Consider the following 17,457-nt stretch of genomic DNA (forward strand, 5'->3'; position numbering starts at 1 on the left):
GGCACTCGAATTACTAGGACATTATTTACACAGGTAGGGTCAGCCGCTGGTCATCGTGCTGACCCTCATACTCTCCCTGGCTACCACTCCCAGCATGCCCCGCGGTACTACGAGCGCCTAGGGGCGCTTCCTCCTCACCACCAGGCGAGGGCGTTACACTGCCCCCACCTGAAGCGTCTGGCGTCTCGCCGACGTCGAACACCCCCCTCAGGCTGTACTCGTATTCGGCCAGCTGCTGCGGAACCCTGCGTGAGCGGCCGCTGCGCCGCGGTGACGGCTGGCGACCCACGGACGCCCCACTATCGGCCGGCTCCAGCCCCGGCTGCTCCTCCAGAGCCTCCCCACACGGCTCCTCCTCCCGGGCCCGGTAGGGGGCCAGGCGGTCTCGGTGCAGGACCACCACTCTCCCCCGTGTTCGCAACCGGACACGGTAGCAGACCTCGCCCACCACCCCGAGTACCTCAGCGGGCCCCTCCCACGACGGCGCCAGCTTAGGGCTGAGGCCTTTGCGGCGCCGCGGGTTGTACACCCAAACCGAGTCCCCGGGCTGGAAGGCAGGCCCCCTGCAGCGCAGGTCGTAGTACCGCTTCTGCCGGACCCCCGCCTGTGTCAGGTGGGTCCGTGCAAAGCTGTGCACCCGCTGCATCCGCTGCCGCAGGTCCCACTCGTAGTCCGGTCCAGCCGGCGGTGCCGACCCGTCTCCGGGCGGCGGGCCGAAGACCAGGTCCACCGGTGTTCGCATTTCCCGGCCCAGCATGAGCGAGGCCGGGGTGCACCCGGTGGATTCCTGGACCGCGGTCCTGTACGCCCAGAGCGCAAGGGGGAGGTGGCGGTCCCAGTCCCGTTGGTGCCGGGACACCAGGGTGGCCAGCTGGGTGGCGAGCGTCCGATTAAACCGCTCCACCAACCCGTCGCTCTGGGGATGCAGCGGTGTGGTCCGCGTCTTAGTGATCCCCAGGCGCTGGCACACTCTGGCGAAGACCTGGGACTCGAAGTTACGCCCCTGGTCACTGTGTAACTCCTCCGGCACCCCCAGCCTGACAAACATCCCCTCCAGCAGTGCATCGGCCACCGTGGGGGCACTCTGGTCCGGGAGGGCGTAGGCCTCCGGCCACTTCGTAAAATAATCCATGGCCACCAAGACGTAGCGGTTCCCGGCCTCAGTGCGCGGAAACGGGCCCAAAACGTCCACTCCCACCCGCTCCATAGGAGCCCCCACCTGGTGTTGTTGGAGGGGGGCCCGGGAGCGCTCGGGGGGGCCCTTCTGTGCCACGCACACCGCACACGTTCGGCAGTACCGCTCCACGTCCCGGTGGCAAAGACCCCAATAAAAATGGCCTCGGAGACGCTGCAGGGTTTTTTTACCGCCGAAGTGCCCCACGCCCGGCTGGCCGTGCACCGCTCGGAGCACCGCCCCGCGGAGCGACCGAGGCACCACCAGCTGCCACCGTACCTCGCCACTGGAGGGTACCCGCCACCCCCGGCGCAGCACCCCGTCCTTTACCTCCAAGGCCTCCCACAGGGCGCAGAGGGCCTTGACGGACTTTGGGTGCGGGGCGAGCTCCTCTCGCGTAGGCCGCACTCCTGCTGCCCTCCAGCGGAGCACCGGCCCCACGTCAGGATCAGCTGCCTGACGCTGCGCCAGGTCTGGCAGGCCCACCCCCAGCGGCCCCTCCCGGGCCGTGGCCGCGGTGCTCACCCCCGCCACGGGGCGGACAGCCCCCTCACGCTGCTCCCGCCGGGCGCAGTGGTGGCAGTCCGCGGCCTCGCAGGGGCGCCGCGAGAGAGCGTCGGCATTGAGATGGCGAGACCCCGCACGGTGCACGACAGTGAAGTCGTACTCCTGCAGGATCTCTATCCATCGCGCCATCTGCCCCTCCGGCTCCTTAAAGTGGAGCAGCCAGGTGAGGGACGCATGGTCGGTCCTCAGCCGGAACCGGGTCCCGAACAGGTACGGCCTGAAGTGGTGGACCGCCGCCATCACCGCTAGCAGCTCGCGACGGGTCACGCAGTAGTTCCGCTCAGGCCTAGTCAAAGCCCGACTATAGTAGGCCACTACGCGCTCCCCATCCGGCCCCTCCTGCGCCAACACCGCGCCCACCCCCGAGTCACTCGCGTCGGTATCGAGAACATACGGCAACCGCGGGTCGGGGTAGGCCAGCACGGGGGCCCCCACCAGAGCTTCACGCAACCGGCCGAAGGCAGTCTCACAGCCCGAGTCCCAGTCAAAACGGCGGCCCTTGTCGGTGAGGCGGTGCAGCGGGGCAGCGATGCTGGCAAAATCCCGGACGAACCTCCGGTAGTATGAGGCCAACCCCAGAAAGCTGCGCAGCTCCGCGACGGTGCGTGGAGTCGGCCAGCCCCTCACTGCGGCGACCTTACCTGGGTCCGTAGCCACCCCTCGCGGTCCAACAACATGTCCCAGGAAGGTCACCTCCCGCCGCAGGAGCTCGCACTTGCGGGGGTTGAGCCTCAGGCCAGCACGGCGGATGCAGGCCAGCACCGCCTGGAGGTTCGTCAAGGCCTGATCGAAACTCCGGGCATGGACCAGCAGATCGTCCAGATACAACACACACTGGTTCCGCGGGACCGATGCCAGCACCCTCTCCATCAGCCTCTCGAACGTCGCCGGGGCATTGCACAGGCCAAAAGGCATGACAGTAAACTGCCAGAGGCCCTGGCCGATGGAAAAGGCCGTCTTCGGGCGAGCATCGGGAGCAAGCGGTACCTGCCAGTAGCCGCAGCGGAGGTCCAGGGAGCTGAACCAGGTCGACCCGGTGATGTAGTCCAGGGCGTCATCTATCCTCGGCAGGGGGTAGGAATCTTTCCGGGTGACCTCGTTCAGCTTGCGATAGTTGACGCAGAACCTCCACGAGCCGTCTTTTTTTTTGACCAGTACGGCTGGCGCCGACCACGGGCTCGCGGAGGGCTCAATCACCCCCGCTGCGGCCATCTCCCGGATCTTTTCCTCGGCGGCGGTCCGCTTGGCATGAATCATGCGTCCCGGTGGGATGCGGATGGGCCGAGCGTCGCCGGTGTTGATCTCGTGTTGGACCAGGGCAGTGCGGGTGCAGTCCTCATCTCTCGCCGCAAAGAGGTCTTCGTTCTGGGCGAGTAGCTCCTGGAGCCGCTGCCGCTGGTCCTGATCGAGGCCTTCGCAGCTCCGCTGGAAGAGGTCCTCCACGGCGCGCCTCGCTTCCACGCAACGCTCGGCCCCCGCCGCCGCCGCCTTGTCTGGCCCCTCGGCTGACTCGGGAGCAGGATCCGGCACGCTCGCTCCCCGGCTCACAGGCCTGGTCTGCCCCGGCGACTGACGCCGCCGCCGCCGCCGCCGCCTCTTGTTCCCCCGGCTCCGGCAAGCCCGCGTCTCTCGGCCTTCGCCGGGCCTGCCCTCCACCAGGTGCAGTCGCTCCCCCTGCCACACCAACTCCTGCCGGTCCAAGTCCAAACTGGCCCCCACTCGCTGCAGCAGGTCCAGCCCCAGAATGCAGTCCTCCTGGATGGGTGCGAGGTAGCAGGGGTGGCGCACCGTCGCTGCACCCAGACGGAAGGCAAGCACCTGTTTCCCCCGGACTGCAGCGAGCTGTCCCGTCACAGTCCTTAGCCGCAGGCTGGAGGCCTCCCATCCTGGGGGGTTGGTGCCCTCGGTGTCGGGGAGGACGCCCGGTCGGAGTAGGGTCACCGAAGAACCGGTGTCGAGTAGGGCCAGGCAGGGTTGGTCCTCGATTCGGCATTGGAGGTACAGGCCTCGGCTACAGCCGACTCGCCCCACGGTGGCGTGAGGGGCACCGGTTTTTACAGCGCTCTCCGGAGCGGGGGTTGAGGTGTTCAAGGGCGGCCTTCCCCGCGCTGAGCCGCCCCGTTCCCGTTTCCCGACGCCGATCGGGGAGGACGAGGCTCGGGTGCCCGGCAGAACCGGGCTCGGTGTCCTCTTCTTCCCGCAGCGGTCGCAAATCAGCGTGCGGGGCTGTTCCGCGGGGGTCGCTGCCCGGGCTGGCTCCTCTTCCCCCTCGCTGGATCCCTCCGTCGCCGTCTCGCTCAGCCGGCAGGGCGCACTGCGTCTGCTGGCGCTTCCAGTCACCCCGAACACGGTCTCAGCCCGTGTAGCAAGGGCCAAGGCCTGCTCCAGCGATGTTGGCGCGGCCAGCTGCACGTGGCGCCGCAGCTCCTCTGGCGAGAGGGCCTTGAGAAAGGCCTGGAGAGCCATCTCCCGCTGCGCCTCCCGGGGGAAAGTTGGGTATCCTCGGCGGGCAAGGAACATGACATCCGCGGCGACCGGGCCCAGTCGCTCCCCTGGTCGGCGCCGCCGCAGGGCCAGCCTCTCCCGCATCAAGTCCGGCGCCTCCTCTACACCGAAGCGCAGCTGGAGGGCTGCCGCCAGCGCCGCGTAGTCGCCTCTGTCTTCCTCCGGGACGTCCAGGAGCACCTGGCAGGCCGCTCCTTCCAGCGCCGCCGCCAGGTGGCCGGCCATCTCCGCCCGGCTCCAGCCATTCGTCCGGGCCGCGAGCTGGAACTGCGCCTCATAGGTTTCCCAAGGCGCTTCACCATCGTAGCGACCTGGTCGCACCCGCGCCGATGGGTGTGGGAATCGCTGATCGGCTCCGGCAGGGAGGGCATCTTCTCTCCGGGGCAGCCGCCCCAATTCTACTGGCGGGGCCACTACTGGGTAGCCCTGGTAAGGGCTGTGGCCACCTGTCGCACCCAGGAGTTGCTCAAGCTCCCTATGAGTGCTGCCGATGGGTTCTGCGTCTGTCAGCGTCAGCCGGCGCTTAACAGAGTCGGATAATGTCTGCCACGAGTTGCTCATTCTGCCCGCTTCTGACACCAATGTAGCGTTGCAGGTTCTTTTCAGAACTAAAGAACAGTGGAGACGCGATTAACCAGCCAAAACACTGACTTTATTTGACAACCACACAAAAACCAAACACAGGATCTACACACACATGAGGAGACTGACGGAACACGTACACATATTTAGGGTGGTAATTACCTAACAACACACTACACTTTTACAGGACTACACAGGGCACTCGAATTACTAGGACATTATTTACACAGGTAGGGTCAGCCGCTGGTCATCGTGCTGACCCTCATACTCTCCCTGGCTACCACTCCCAGCATGCCCCGCGGTACTACGAGCGCCTAGGGGCGCTTCCTCCTCACCACCAGGCGAGGGCGTTACAGTATGTTTTCAACACAGGACAAATGACACAAAAATCAAAAGAAACGTTTAGGATTAGTCTCCCAGAGCTCTCAGATGTCAAGCAAACAGCAATCACTGTAATTTCCTGGGCACCAGCAGGCTTGTTGTGAGGTCAGTGAGAGATGTGTCACTTCTCTAGTAGCGCTTACCCTCCAGGAGTGTGCTGAAAAGCATGAAGTGTGTGAAAACACAAGAGGCCAGATGTGTGAGCAGCTCAGAGGAGCTTGTCTGCCCATTCTTATCCTCTCTGTAGAGTAGAGAAATCATTTCTAACAGCCAGCATGTAAAGAAACAATCGGAGAATCCCAACTGGGTGAGTATAAAACAAGAAAGAAAAAAATTAGAAAAATATACTAATCACAATTATATTAATGCTCTAAAACCGGCACAGCACAATTGTGCTACAGGAGTGATGTACCACATTCAAAGCATGCAAGAACCCAGCAAGTCCAGTAGTATTGAGTACACCCTAGCTGACACAAGCCATTCCAATACCAGCAATGCTCAGCCAATTGTGCACAGTGGCTTGGGGACTAAGATCTCAGACTCAAATCAGTGTCGTCTGAACTCTAGGGTTCAACCTGAGCTATAAAATGAAGAACTTTATTCGTTGGGAACCAAGACAAAGCAGCCTTTTAACATATCTCTTTGTTTTAGGTTTTCTCTAGGAGGCTAAAGTCCAGGCACCAGCTTCTCTGTTCTTCCCTGTACACCTGCCCCGATTTTAATCCACCAGTTTCACTGCATTCGCATGTCCTTGTGATTCATCAATGTATGTTACAATATCACAATACTTTAGTACACAATCTGTAGAAGGGATGTGTCTTTTGACAGCAAAGAGAAAAGGAGAGATAATGTCACTTTCCCACAGATTAACACCGGATGTTTCCACAGACTCATCCTACTGCATTGTTACAACAAAAACTAAATAATAGCATTGAAGAGCCTAAAAAAACAAGAAAGTGTGACGCATGACAGTGTGGGCCTGTTGTTGACAGGACATGACATTATAAAAAAAAATAAACACATTTTCTTATAGGGTACCTATGAGTCTTTCAGCAAACAAAACTTCAGATAACTACAAAAAATGTAATCTGATGAAGAGAAAAAATTTAAATTTGCCTAATTTCTCAAGATCCATGCTCATTATCAATATCAATAACCACAGAATGGGAGGGAATGCTGTTTTAAAGTTTCCTATTTTAAACAACCATCTTTTTCCAAAAGTAAAGCAAGCACAGTAAGAGAATTCCTGAACAAAAAGTAGTTATTCTCTTGCTTAACTTCAAAAGGAAATCTCACTTGCTGTGGAGAACGAATTATTGTATATACAGTAGACTATAGTCTATCCCAACCTTTAAAAACTGCAAACATTCACACAGATCAAAGCACAATATATATAATATATAATATTTGCTTTTTACATTTCTCAGAATAAATTAAAATTTATCATGATACCATTTCTCCTACTGTGAAAAAGTACTAACATTGAATTCCTACAGACATTAATTTTACCCAGGGTGGCACAGTAGCACAGTGGTTAGCATTGCTGCCTTGTAGTACTGGGGCCCTGGATCCAGTTCCTGGGGAGCAATCTGTTTGGAGCTTGTATGTTCTCCCTGTGTTCATGTGGGTTTGGGTGCTTTGGTTTCTTCCCAAAGTCCAAAGACATATTGGCTGGTTAATCAGCTTCTGGGAAAACTGGCCCTGGCATAAGTAAGTGTGTTTGTAACAATGTGTGCAATGGATTGGCATCACATCCAAGGTGCATCCTGCCTTGCCTGCTGGGATAGGCACAGCTCCACTGCAACCCTGTACTGGGTATTAGAAATTGGATGGATGGACATGACATACTACCCTCACATGACATTCGTATCTTAATGTTATGGCCTGATCTGGAGTTTTATCCGACATGGAGACAAATAACTACAGGAGTAAATGGTTTAAGTGAGTCTCATACTACACTGACTGCTAAGTTCTGTTTTAGTCCTACTAATTTGATCACAAACCTGCATACATGTAAACACATGTCATTTCATACAATGAATGCTACTTCAGTTTCTCTCCCTCCTTGCCTGCTCATCTCTCCAAAAACATGGTGTCCATTGCTTTTTTTGGTGCACATTTAATAAACAGCCATATCTTTTCACCATCACTGCCAGCAACAGGGCACACAACACTTATTAAAGTTCATAAAGATCAAAAGGTCTCTACTGCCATGAAACAAGCTAATATTTCAGGTTTCCTGAATGACAAAAATAACAGACAACAGAAATGCAATAGAGCCCACTGTCTCCACAGTTTCAAAGCTCTCATATTGTCACTTTCTTTCACAAGGCGTTTTTTTATTCCAGTCTTAAAACATTATCTTCCTTGGTTTTTCCCTTAGCTTTGTCTTTACACACAACGTCACTGTCCCCTTATAACGTACAATGCACTGCTGTCTGACTTGATCAGCCAAGTATCATGTGTCATCTTCACAACACAGGGCGTCTCAGGCTCTCTCATTCACTGACATCGTATCTGTGTCAACGGCCACGGCTCAACAAGAACTAATGTGGATGAGGTTTTACCAGTGTGGAAGCAGCAGCAGTGACAAATGTGCCCACACAACAGCATCATTCAATAGCTGTGTTTAACACAATTTGAACCTTGACTGTTTACAAGACACCACTTTACATAGATAATAGCATACTAATAAGCTCTCGCTGCTGTCTAACTGCTGAGATACAGTGCAGTTTAAAAGCATTCCCCATGGGGAATTCCTCCATTCCTAATTCTAGTAACTTTTGATCGTTTCAACAACTTCAACTCCAAAAGAAGACCTCAGCAACACACAACAATATAATTCACAAGAGGTTTGTAAGAAGGAATCACCAAGCAGTGGTGCACTGGTAGGTAGACTGCCAAAGGAGGCTTGGAATTAGCTGGCCAGGATCCTGTCAGTGGGTGGCAAAGAGGTTAGCATTGCAGCGCTGGGGCCCTGACTTAAATTCTGGACCTGAGTCGCTCGCTGCATGGAGTTTGTATGTTCTCCCTGTGTTTGTGTGGGATTCCTCTGGGTGCTTTGGTTTCCTAATGTGAGTGTGTGCATGTGTGTGGCTATGAGTACCCTGTGATGGACTGGGGTCCCATCCAGGTTGTAAACTGCCTTGCACTTTGCCAGGTTGCTTGCCAGACAGTCTCCAGCTCCCCCACGACCCTGAATTGGGTCAAGTGGTTAGGAAATGAATGAATAGATGGAACTGAATGCTTGGAGAGTGTTTTCAGTACAATCTGTGTTGGCTATGGGACTGTAGGCAAACTGAATCAAATGAGCTTGATGGGCTAATTTGCTTCCTCTTATTAGTGAAGATTGTGTCTATGTATAACAAGAAATCTGAAGTCTATTGAGAAAATCACTGAGAAAAGCTTAATCAAAGGAGACTGTAGACCATTGTGACCCATATTTATAGCATGCACATCTGATCAGCTTAATCTGAAACCACTAGCATAGTTGAACTATATTTATCTGACATCTAGACAGAGATTCATTGGTTTCAGATGTGCAGCCTGGCCTACTTAATATCAGCACCAAGGAAATCAGTCCCTTTAAAAGAATATGTTATTTTCACTGCAAATATAAATCCATTCAATATGCTAGGCTGAACAAGGCTGAACAAGGCTCTGGCCGTACTAGAGCATATGGCATGAATTGTCATAGGTTTCCAGTTGGACTTGATATAAATCAATTGAAAAAGTTGAATACATATTGAACAATGGCACACCACACGTCAATCAATAATACACTATGCAGTAATTTATTACGTGTAAGATATAGTAAGAACACAAAAGGGCTGACAAGTGACAGGATATTATTCAGGCTACCTTACTGATTTGCTTGTTACTAGTTCATTCATTTATGGACTCTGTCCATCTGCTTCAACAATATTGCTGAACAGCTAAACCCCACAGCCTTCTTTATTGTGTAAAGAATTCCTTTCTGTTTTAAGTCCTAGATCAATCACCTCTTTATTTTCCATACTTACCTGACAAATATTTTCAAGTTTATTGAACATTCATTCATCACAGTTAAATGTTTAAAGGAATTAAATCACTATAATACACTGAGTGTGAATACTTGTTTTGGAGCCCTACAGCACATTAAAAATAATTTAAATAAGGAGCAGACACTTCTCCTTAAACTCCGGGTACTGTTCAGATTAGTGACTATCTTTCTTGTGATCGAAAATAAAGATCTACATGAAACAGGGGCGTATCACTTCCAATGATGAAAAACTTACTTTATTTGACAGCCATGTCAATCAGTCAGTTTTCAGTGCAAAATGCTGAAGAACCAGCCCTTCTGGTAGAGGCAGCTAAACCTCTTAAGTCATAGACTGCTGCAGCTACACAGATCACATATTTTGTTTTGTGAGAAGGCACGCTACACCCAGTTGTCAAGAACTTAAAAAAATATATTTTCCTCCAGGCTTAAAAGCAATGTTAATCTCCCCCAGTGCTATACTGTAGCTACAGCAGAATGAAGGAGACTGACTAAACCTATTTAAAGACCAATTTTAGTCAGGGGTTCTGAGTATGTGAGGAATTGGTTGTCTAATGAAAATGTAAGGTCTCATATCACGTTAGATTGAAAACCTTTAAAACATCTTCGCAAAGAAAAGAGTTCAGGTTCTAAGAGTTATATGGTCAGTGATAAGCTTGACAAAGTGCATGTGTCATTCTCACAGCACTGATGAAATAACATGATTAAAACCATGTATATATAAAATTTAAATGAATTGCCATGCCACACAAGGCAACATCTCTGTGCTTGTTTAAAATATTTGTATATTATGCAAAAGTTCCCTCACAAACTTTCAATTTCGATTGGATTTTAAAAATCCATTTATAAGTAAACAATCAATAGGGCAGTAAATATACTGTAAGCTGAGATTGGCAATAAGTTTGCTAATCCTATTATAGAAGTACATGCTGAATTAGTTTTTGTTTAGGACGTTATTTGCAATGTTAATTATAGTGCTATAATTCTCAAAACCAGCCACCTCGAAGTGCACAAGGATTGAAAATCATGGCGTGAAACAATGGCACTCTCACCTGTGTCATCTCTTATAATGTCAGCTACTGTATACCTCTTTTTGCTAAGCCTGGGACAACCTAAGCAGAAAGCTAGCTAATCATGTAAAACACTAAATAATGTAACAGGCTATTTCTCTGTAAAACAATCATGTAAAATGCTTTAGATGTGTGTTAGTGTGCAAGCGCTAAAATGCTTATTATTCACATAAGGATCTCAAAGAAACTTTTTTTTGTTTGTTTGTTTTAGATCTGAGGGCATACATCAAAATAACTATGGCTTAATTTACATTACTTTAAAATGTTTTTACCTTCAGATCAGGGTTGTCTTTGCAATGCAGGAAATTAACTTTACCGGCTTCTTATCTGCATGTATAAAAGTGGTAGTGACTTGAATTCCAGGTCTGAGCTCTCAAAACAGTATTCTGTTCTATTTCCCCCTTGTGCCTCTAAGGTCTTGTGGTAAAAAGTTATACTGGCAATTTGTCATTGAATAGCAACTAATTTGATTTTTCTTTTTTTCTGTGGTTATCTAAAATTGTTTATGGCTGTTTTAGTCAACAATATACAAAACAAGGGTACAGAAAAGTTCAATTTAAACTGAGTACAACATTATTTTATTTTACAACAGAAAATGAACAGACAAGGCAGCCAATAAAATGGAATATAAAGATAAAACAGACTTTTATTTGTAATATTCTCCTGGGATGGCCTTAAAGGATAGTATATTCTATAACTACATCTATGTTGAAACCACTATTCTTCATTCACAGAGACATAATAACAGGTAAAATAAAAATCCCATAAGCTTTTAATGGTTAACTGGAAATTGAAATCGTGATTGCCTATAATTCTAAATCAGCCTGGCAATTTTGGCTAACAAATAAGGGTCTTCACTTAGTGAACCCCAGGCCAAATGCGAGAGGTAATGGAAGAGTCCATTTCTTTTGGAACAGGGGCCCAGACATAGATCGCGGCACAGGATTTCTGAAGAGGTGACAAAAAGGGAGCTTTGCCAAGGCAGAATAAATCATTACTTGTTCCATTTGCCAAAAATCTGAAAACAGGTCAATTTGCAGCAGTTGATTAAGGCCCACATGCAAAGGTGAAAACAGGCTGGTCAGTGCCAGATGAAAACCAGGCTTGACCCTTTCGTTTACTTCAATGTCCATACCAATTTAGATGTCACGACGTGTCCTCAGACACCCCTGCACTGCCACATCACTAGTTTTTTTTCCAACAAGTGACTTCCTATTTCGACACCTCTTTACCTTGAGCCTCTGCCTTATGTTTCTAGTAGCCTGTTTTTTCATTAGCCTATTTTTTTTAAGTGTTTCAATTCATCCCAGGCAGAAATACATTTCCCCCCACACTTTTATTTCTTTCATGAAGGGCTGTTAAAAAAGCCATTCTGCCCTGGTGATGCTTGTTCATAAATTAATCAATGCATCCAAAACGTAAATAAAAGCATTCATCTGCGTCAATTCATAATGGCTCTTGAAGTATTTTCCTTCGCATTTCTGCCACTCAAAACAAATTAATTTTCTTCACTTTTTAAGGGAAGAACCCAAGAGCATAATGAAGCAGTGTCTGACATCTTTGCATTTAATCGTTTGCCTCTGATTAAACACTAGGTGAAGACGTGAATGAGAAGGAAGAACTTCACTTCTCAGTCTCAGTGACCTCAGAATAGTAAACATAGCAACAAGCTGTTTCTCTCTTTGTAAAGCTCTAGGAAGGAAAAGCAAAGCAGTGCTCCAACCCAGGTTCTGGTTCCTAATCCATGTCATTGTAAATAAATATTTTCTATGTTTTGTGCCCACTTGTACTGTATATGATGGATTCATTAAGAAAATACACTGGTCATTTAAGAAAACCGATTCATGAGGACTCAAATTTGTTTATAATGATTTCTACTGTAAATCATTAAACTGTAGATGATAATTAACTAAATCAACTAAATTAACAAATCATGGGCCATGGAGGTCTTTGGTAATTGATAATGGTTTTTGGTAATTATGATGTTAATGGTGATTTCTAAAACCTGGAGGACAGCGGCTCTTTAGGAGGATTAGACACTTCCTGTCAAAGCAGAGTTGTAAAGCCACAATTCTATGACACAACACAACCATAAATAATCTGTAGAAGTGTGTTGATAACTATCTGACAGTTGGAATGTGAAATGTTACTTTCAAAATAAAAATAATTTTATTGAACGCCAATACTTTTTTCCTTTCGCTTAGACGGAACACAAGAACGTCACTTGGTTACATTGCCCTGGGCTAAAGTGATGTCCACCCAGAACCTAAATAGGGCTTGTTGCAAACTTCAAAGCAGAAAGATAGGCAATACTGGGGGGAACAAAGGGACACAGATAGAGTGTGGTGCATGTAAAGTTCATTTTAAAAGATTTTAGAAAGTTGTGTAGAGCCTCGTCATTGAAAGTGAAAAGAGCTCTTACCTTTTGCTGGCATTCCTCTTCAAAGTGCGTCTCAAAGCTGCAAAACTCATTTAAATAGCCAGAGGACAACGGCACAACTGCAGGTTCCAGCGACTGTTTCGTGCCGCGTCTAAAAATGTAAAGTCCAAAACATCCGTGTTTCACCTGAGCTCAGGTATACTAAACAGCGACGAAGACCTGTGCATTCCAGAAATGCAATACTCAGGTAACCTCCTCTCTTCCTGAAATGAAAAGGTGTGTAGAACTCCACCGTGGTACAGTAAATGGGTTTTTGTTTTTTCAGAAGTGAGCTGTGGAATGTGTATCTGCTATTTTCTGGGTCTTAAAGCCTTCCGAATTAAAACTGACCCCTGTTTTATTATAATTTACATATCATTTTCATGTATTTCCACAGGCTCCAGAGTCCCAGATATTCAGCTTTAAGCATAAGAGCACAAAATTCCTGACACGTAGGTTAACCTGAGCTGTGAGGAATGCGGACAACGGGGAGCGGGAGTGTCATAAAGCATTTTAAATACCAGTACATCCTCTTGCTAAAAATACACAATTTTAATGACGATGTCTTTCGTGTGAGTGACATAAAAAGTTTAGTAACTCTAAGAAGTAAATGCCAATATGAGAAACCTTATATTTCGTGTTTTTCAGCTTGTCAGGAATTTAGACGTGAAAAACCCACAGCATACAGACTTGTCAGGTCTGTCAATGCGTACAGTAGCTTTGCAATGATTTCATTTCTGTGTTTTCCCTCACATTCTCTTTGCTTTTGTTGCATATCACTGTGTGAAACAGAATAATGATTTACTGTAAAAGATATGACAAGTACCCAATAATCATGTATAATATACTTTGACTTAAAATAACTGCCATCTATATATACCCTATTGCATTTGACTGAATCCATTAGACTTGACTTGCTTCCTTTTTGCATGAGTTCATGATGTGATTATTTAGAAAATAAACCTATAGAATATTTTATAGAAGTGTTCCTAATGAAACCCCTGGCATAGATATACAACAACATTTTGACTTCTTCCTTTTCCCCTAAGCTCCTGCCTTAAAAAGCCTCATGGATTTCTGACCGTTCCTGTACTAAATAGTAAAAATCTGTAAAAATAGCTTTGCGTGGGACATTAAACTGCTAATAAAACCCCTGCACTGTAATAGAGACTTCTGTAGTCCATTTACTGTAAGTAAAGCCCCAGGACATATTGATGCGATTCCCTGAAATCCCAATACTGTAAATACAAACCCAGGATCATTGAAGGCTAATAGCATCCCATGGAATCCTGTATCATTAATTCCATTCGCATCAAACACTTTGGCAGATGCTGTTGGTTCCAATGCTCTTTTATTGCCTTTATCTGTTGTTCTGGAATATACTGTATAAACATTACACACATTTCATTTATACTGAAACCGCAGTCCTTCGCATCATTATTAACTGAGTTCCTTAACATGGCAAAGCAGAACCTACAGGTGCAACACACAATATTGATACTAATAAAGAGACAGAATGGCAAGGGTTATTATTTAGATTTATAAACATTATGACGGGGCTGAGTGACTCTTTAACACAGAAAGAGAAACGTTTTCAGATGACATTCTTTGAAACTGGAATGTACTGTACAAACTTCATATACTGTACCTGACTCTTGTCTGAGTGAAGACACACATGGCAAAGAAACTGCGCAAACACCAAGGGATTTACTCTGCGAGTCCTGCACTGTGCCCAAGAGCCTCACCACCCAGCTTTGACAGCCATGTGTGACACAATTCAAGGTAAACAGTAATAAATATCACAGATTCCAGAGACCTGGCTTATATTTAGAAGTCATTAGGCAGAAGCTTTTATCCAGAGCAGACTGAGGGTTAACTACAGTATTCTATACAAGGGTAACCCTTACCATTTCAGAAGCATTGTTTTTCCTCAGTCTATAGACATACTGGTAGGTTAACTGGTTTCTGGGAAAATTGGCCCCAATGTGATTGTGTGTTTCTCTCCATGATAGACTGGCATCCCATTTAGTGTGTATCCCACCTCATGCCTGTTGTTTGCCAGGATAGGTTGTGGATCTCCTGCGACCCTCTATCGGATAAAATGCTTTAGAAAATCTGGCATTGCTACGCTCGGTCATATTTTTTCCCCATTCAGTGCTGGGAAGTCTCTTAGAACATACTCACAATCACGCTTGGAGTCTTAAGTCTTAAGAATCTGTAGTCTTATGCCAAAGGAAACAATTAATCAAGCAGGGTAGCCTTGATTGTATCAAGGTACAGTACAGTATCGGCACCTTGCCTGTGACTAGCTAGACATATGTGACATTGAGTGAAGGAATGATGCAGCTTTCATTACAAAGATCACTCTCCAGCACTCAAACACAACTTTCTCCTGCAGGGAAAGTAGAACAAAGCTTGGAAAGCCCTCATCCTTTCCATGTCAGAATAAAGGTCACAGCAATGTTCCAAGTTGGTTGGCCATTGCTACTTTTTAAGGCCTGGCCGTACACAGATGCGATTTAAAGAAACTTTTCATCAAGAACTGTTATTTACAGCTTTAAAGGTCAGTGGGCAAGTCAGAAGTCAACACTAAAAATTCACAATAATAATCTAATGCTGGGCAGGGGAGGTAGCAGTAAATGGAGAATAAATAGTAGCTCATCTCCATTGTAACACGTCAAATACAATGGCAAACTTGCATGAAAACCTCAGAATCTGAAATAAACTACACTTTCATGACACTGCTTTTTGGCTGCATGAATGAGCACATCCTGTGAAGAAAAGGGTCCCGAAACGAATAATACCTGAACCAATCCAGTTCCAGCATTTTGCATTTCATCTCTGAAATTGATCCCTTCACGTTTTTCTCTATAAATATCAATGGATCTTGGCATGGGCAGCTCCTACACATTAGAAAGTTCTTTCAATTCTGGTTTGTTGAATAAAACATACAAAATCTATGTCTGAGGCACCCTGCACACAATAAGACAAGAACCAAGTTCTGTTTAAGATTTATATTTATTTTAATTAATTACAGGTTATAATCAGCATATTTGAACAGCTGAAGATATTTCCATTAAGAAAAACAAAATGACAGTTTTAAAAAGTCTACTGATAGCCTATTTAACGTATATCAGTGGTTTTAAATGAGTGAGGAGCCTATACAATTCACATGAGCAATAGTAACAAGAGACTTTAACAAGATGAGCTGAAGGAAAAAAATGTCTTTAAATGGAGAAAGCAGTTCTGTGGTATTTACAATGAGGATTGATTTGGAGGACGCCACAGAAGAGCTTGAGAACTTAAGCTGGGCTTTAGGGTTCATTCAGGATTGATTTTAGTGTAGTGATAAATTACTTTTCATGTACAGGTTTGAATAGTTACTGCTGGATTTTCTCTTATATAAGCTACACAGCTGAAGCCTTCACAGAGCAGTCCAGTGTTGAATATACTGCAATACAACTCCTTTCGCCAGCCCTTTCCCCACGTCTTAAAATCACAACCTTCTCATTTTTTTGACTGCAAACACTCAATCTATAGAAATCGTAGGGACAGTGTTTTACAATGAGGAAGAAATCATACAAAAATTGCTTCAGAACTTGTCTACATTTGAATAAGAAATTGTATTAAGTGTTAATGTGAAACGAGACATTTAATAAGGCTTAGCAATGTATTATTGCACTTCTCAAAAGTAAAGATGAGGGCATCACGTTTTTTTCCCCCCGATACAAACACACAAAAAGGTGGTAAACTCCTGAAAATTGGAAGGCTGATAATGGATGCTACCATTCATCTCATAACACTGTATTCAAGTCCTTGAATTGGATTATTTGTATTTTCCTGCATTTTTTTTCTTGCTCCGTACTGTACACTGCATTGTTCAGGTTGTTTGGCATGCAGGTTCAGAAAACAGTATTTCAGAAAACCACTATAAACACAAACTGAGAACAGCAAAGTATTGGCAAAGAAAAATCTTAAATAAATTAGCAACACCTGCTGTCAATAACAGGTGCTTAATTCTGTCCTGTGGCAGAAATCAATGAAATTTCCATCTCCCCTCTAAGTCAACTTTAAGAAGTCTTCTCAGGAGCCGCCATTTTGTTGGAATACAATGTTGGCACAGAAAACAAAACCCATGAGTGAGGCGTACATGAACAAAAAGCTGACAATTTCAGAAAAAATATTCTAAAGGCACCCCCAACTAACCACCATCCTTCGATCCTACCAAAATCTAAAACCTCCTTGATTCCTGAATCTTTTTCCAGTTTTGAACCTTACATTCAGTGTAACATTTAAATTAAAAAAATCATTGAAAGTAAAGCCATTTAGTTCTTTACAAAATCTTCTAAATATTTTTTTTGGGATGTCATGTTTTCAAAACCACACTTCAGAGCATTCCACTGATAGGTCTGTTATTACTATGGTTACCAAAGCAGGTTATAAAGAGGGAAGTTACAGAGAGCCACATAGATAGATAAAACGCCAACCCTACAAAGTAGAGACACACGAACTGTGTCTAGAGCCAATAACCTCTCCATTATGTAGAACAACAACAAGACAGGAAAACGTTGTTTAGCGGATGCAGAACATTGCTTGCAGTGAAAGGCAAGAAGAAACTAATGGCGACCAGGGCACAGGAGCATTTCTTCGATGAAAAACCCAAAGAAGCCATTGCAGGGCTCAGCAGAAATGACTGCAGAGATGAAGAAAGCCAACTACC

At 46.7% G+C, this 17,457-nt stretch overlaps 1 protein-coding gene and 1 pseudogene across 1 annotated transcript in view; one reads left to right on the forward strand and one right to left on the reverse strand.

Moving 5' to 3' along the window:
* Positions 1-13,038, reverse strand: part of ttc39a (tetratricopeptide repeat domain 39A) — a 57,972-nt gene extending 44,934 nt beyond the window's left edge. Inside the window, exon 1 of the mRNA XM_088928282.1 lies at positions 12,741-13,038. Coding sequence (XP_088784408.1) covers positions 12,741-12,790 — 50 coding nt within the window. The 5' untranslated portion in view covers positions 12,791-13,038. The remainder of the gene's footprint in view (positions 1-12,740) is intronic.
* Positions 1,333-2,993, forward strand: LOC148823817 (uncharacterized; annotated as a pseudogene).
* Positions 13,039-17,457: the final 4,419 nt, after the last annotated feature.

The sequence above is a fragment of the Atractosteus spatula genome, chromosome 11, assembly GCF_055471065.1.
Source record: "Atractosteus spatula isolate fAtrSpa1 chromosome 11, fAtrSpa1.hap1, whole genome shotgun sequence".
Lineage (NCBI taxonomy): Eukaryota > Metazoa > Chordata > Actinopteri > Semionotiformes > Lepisosteidae > Atractosteus > Atractosteus spatula.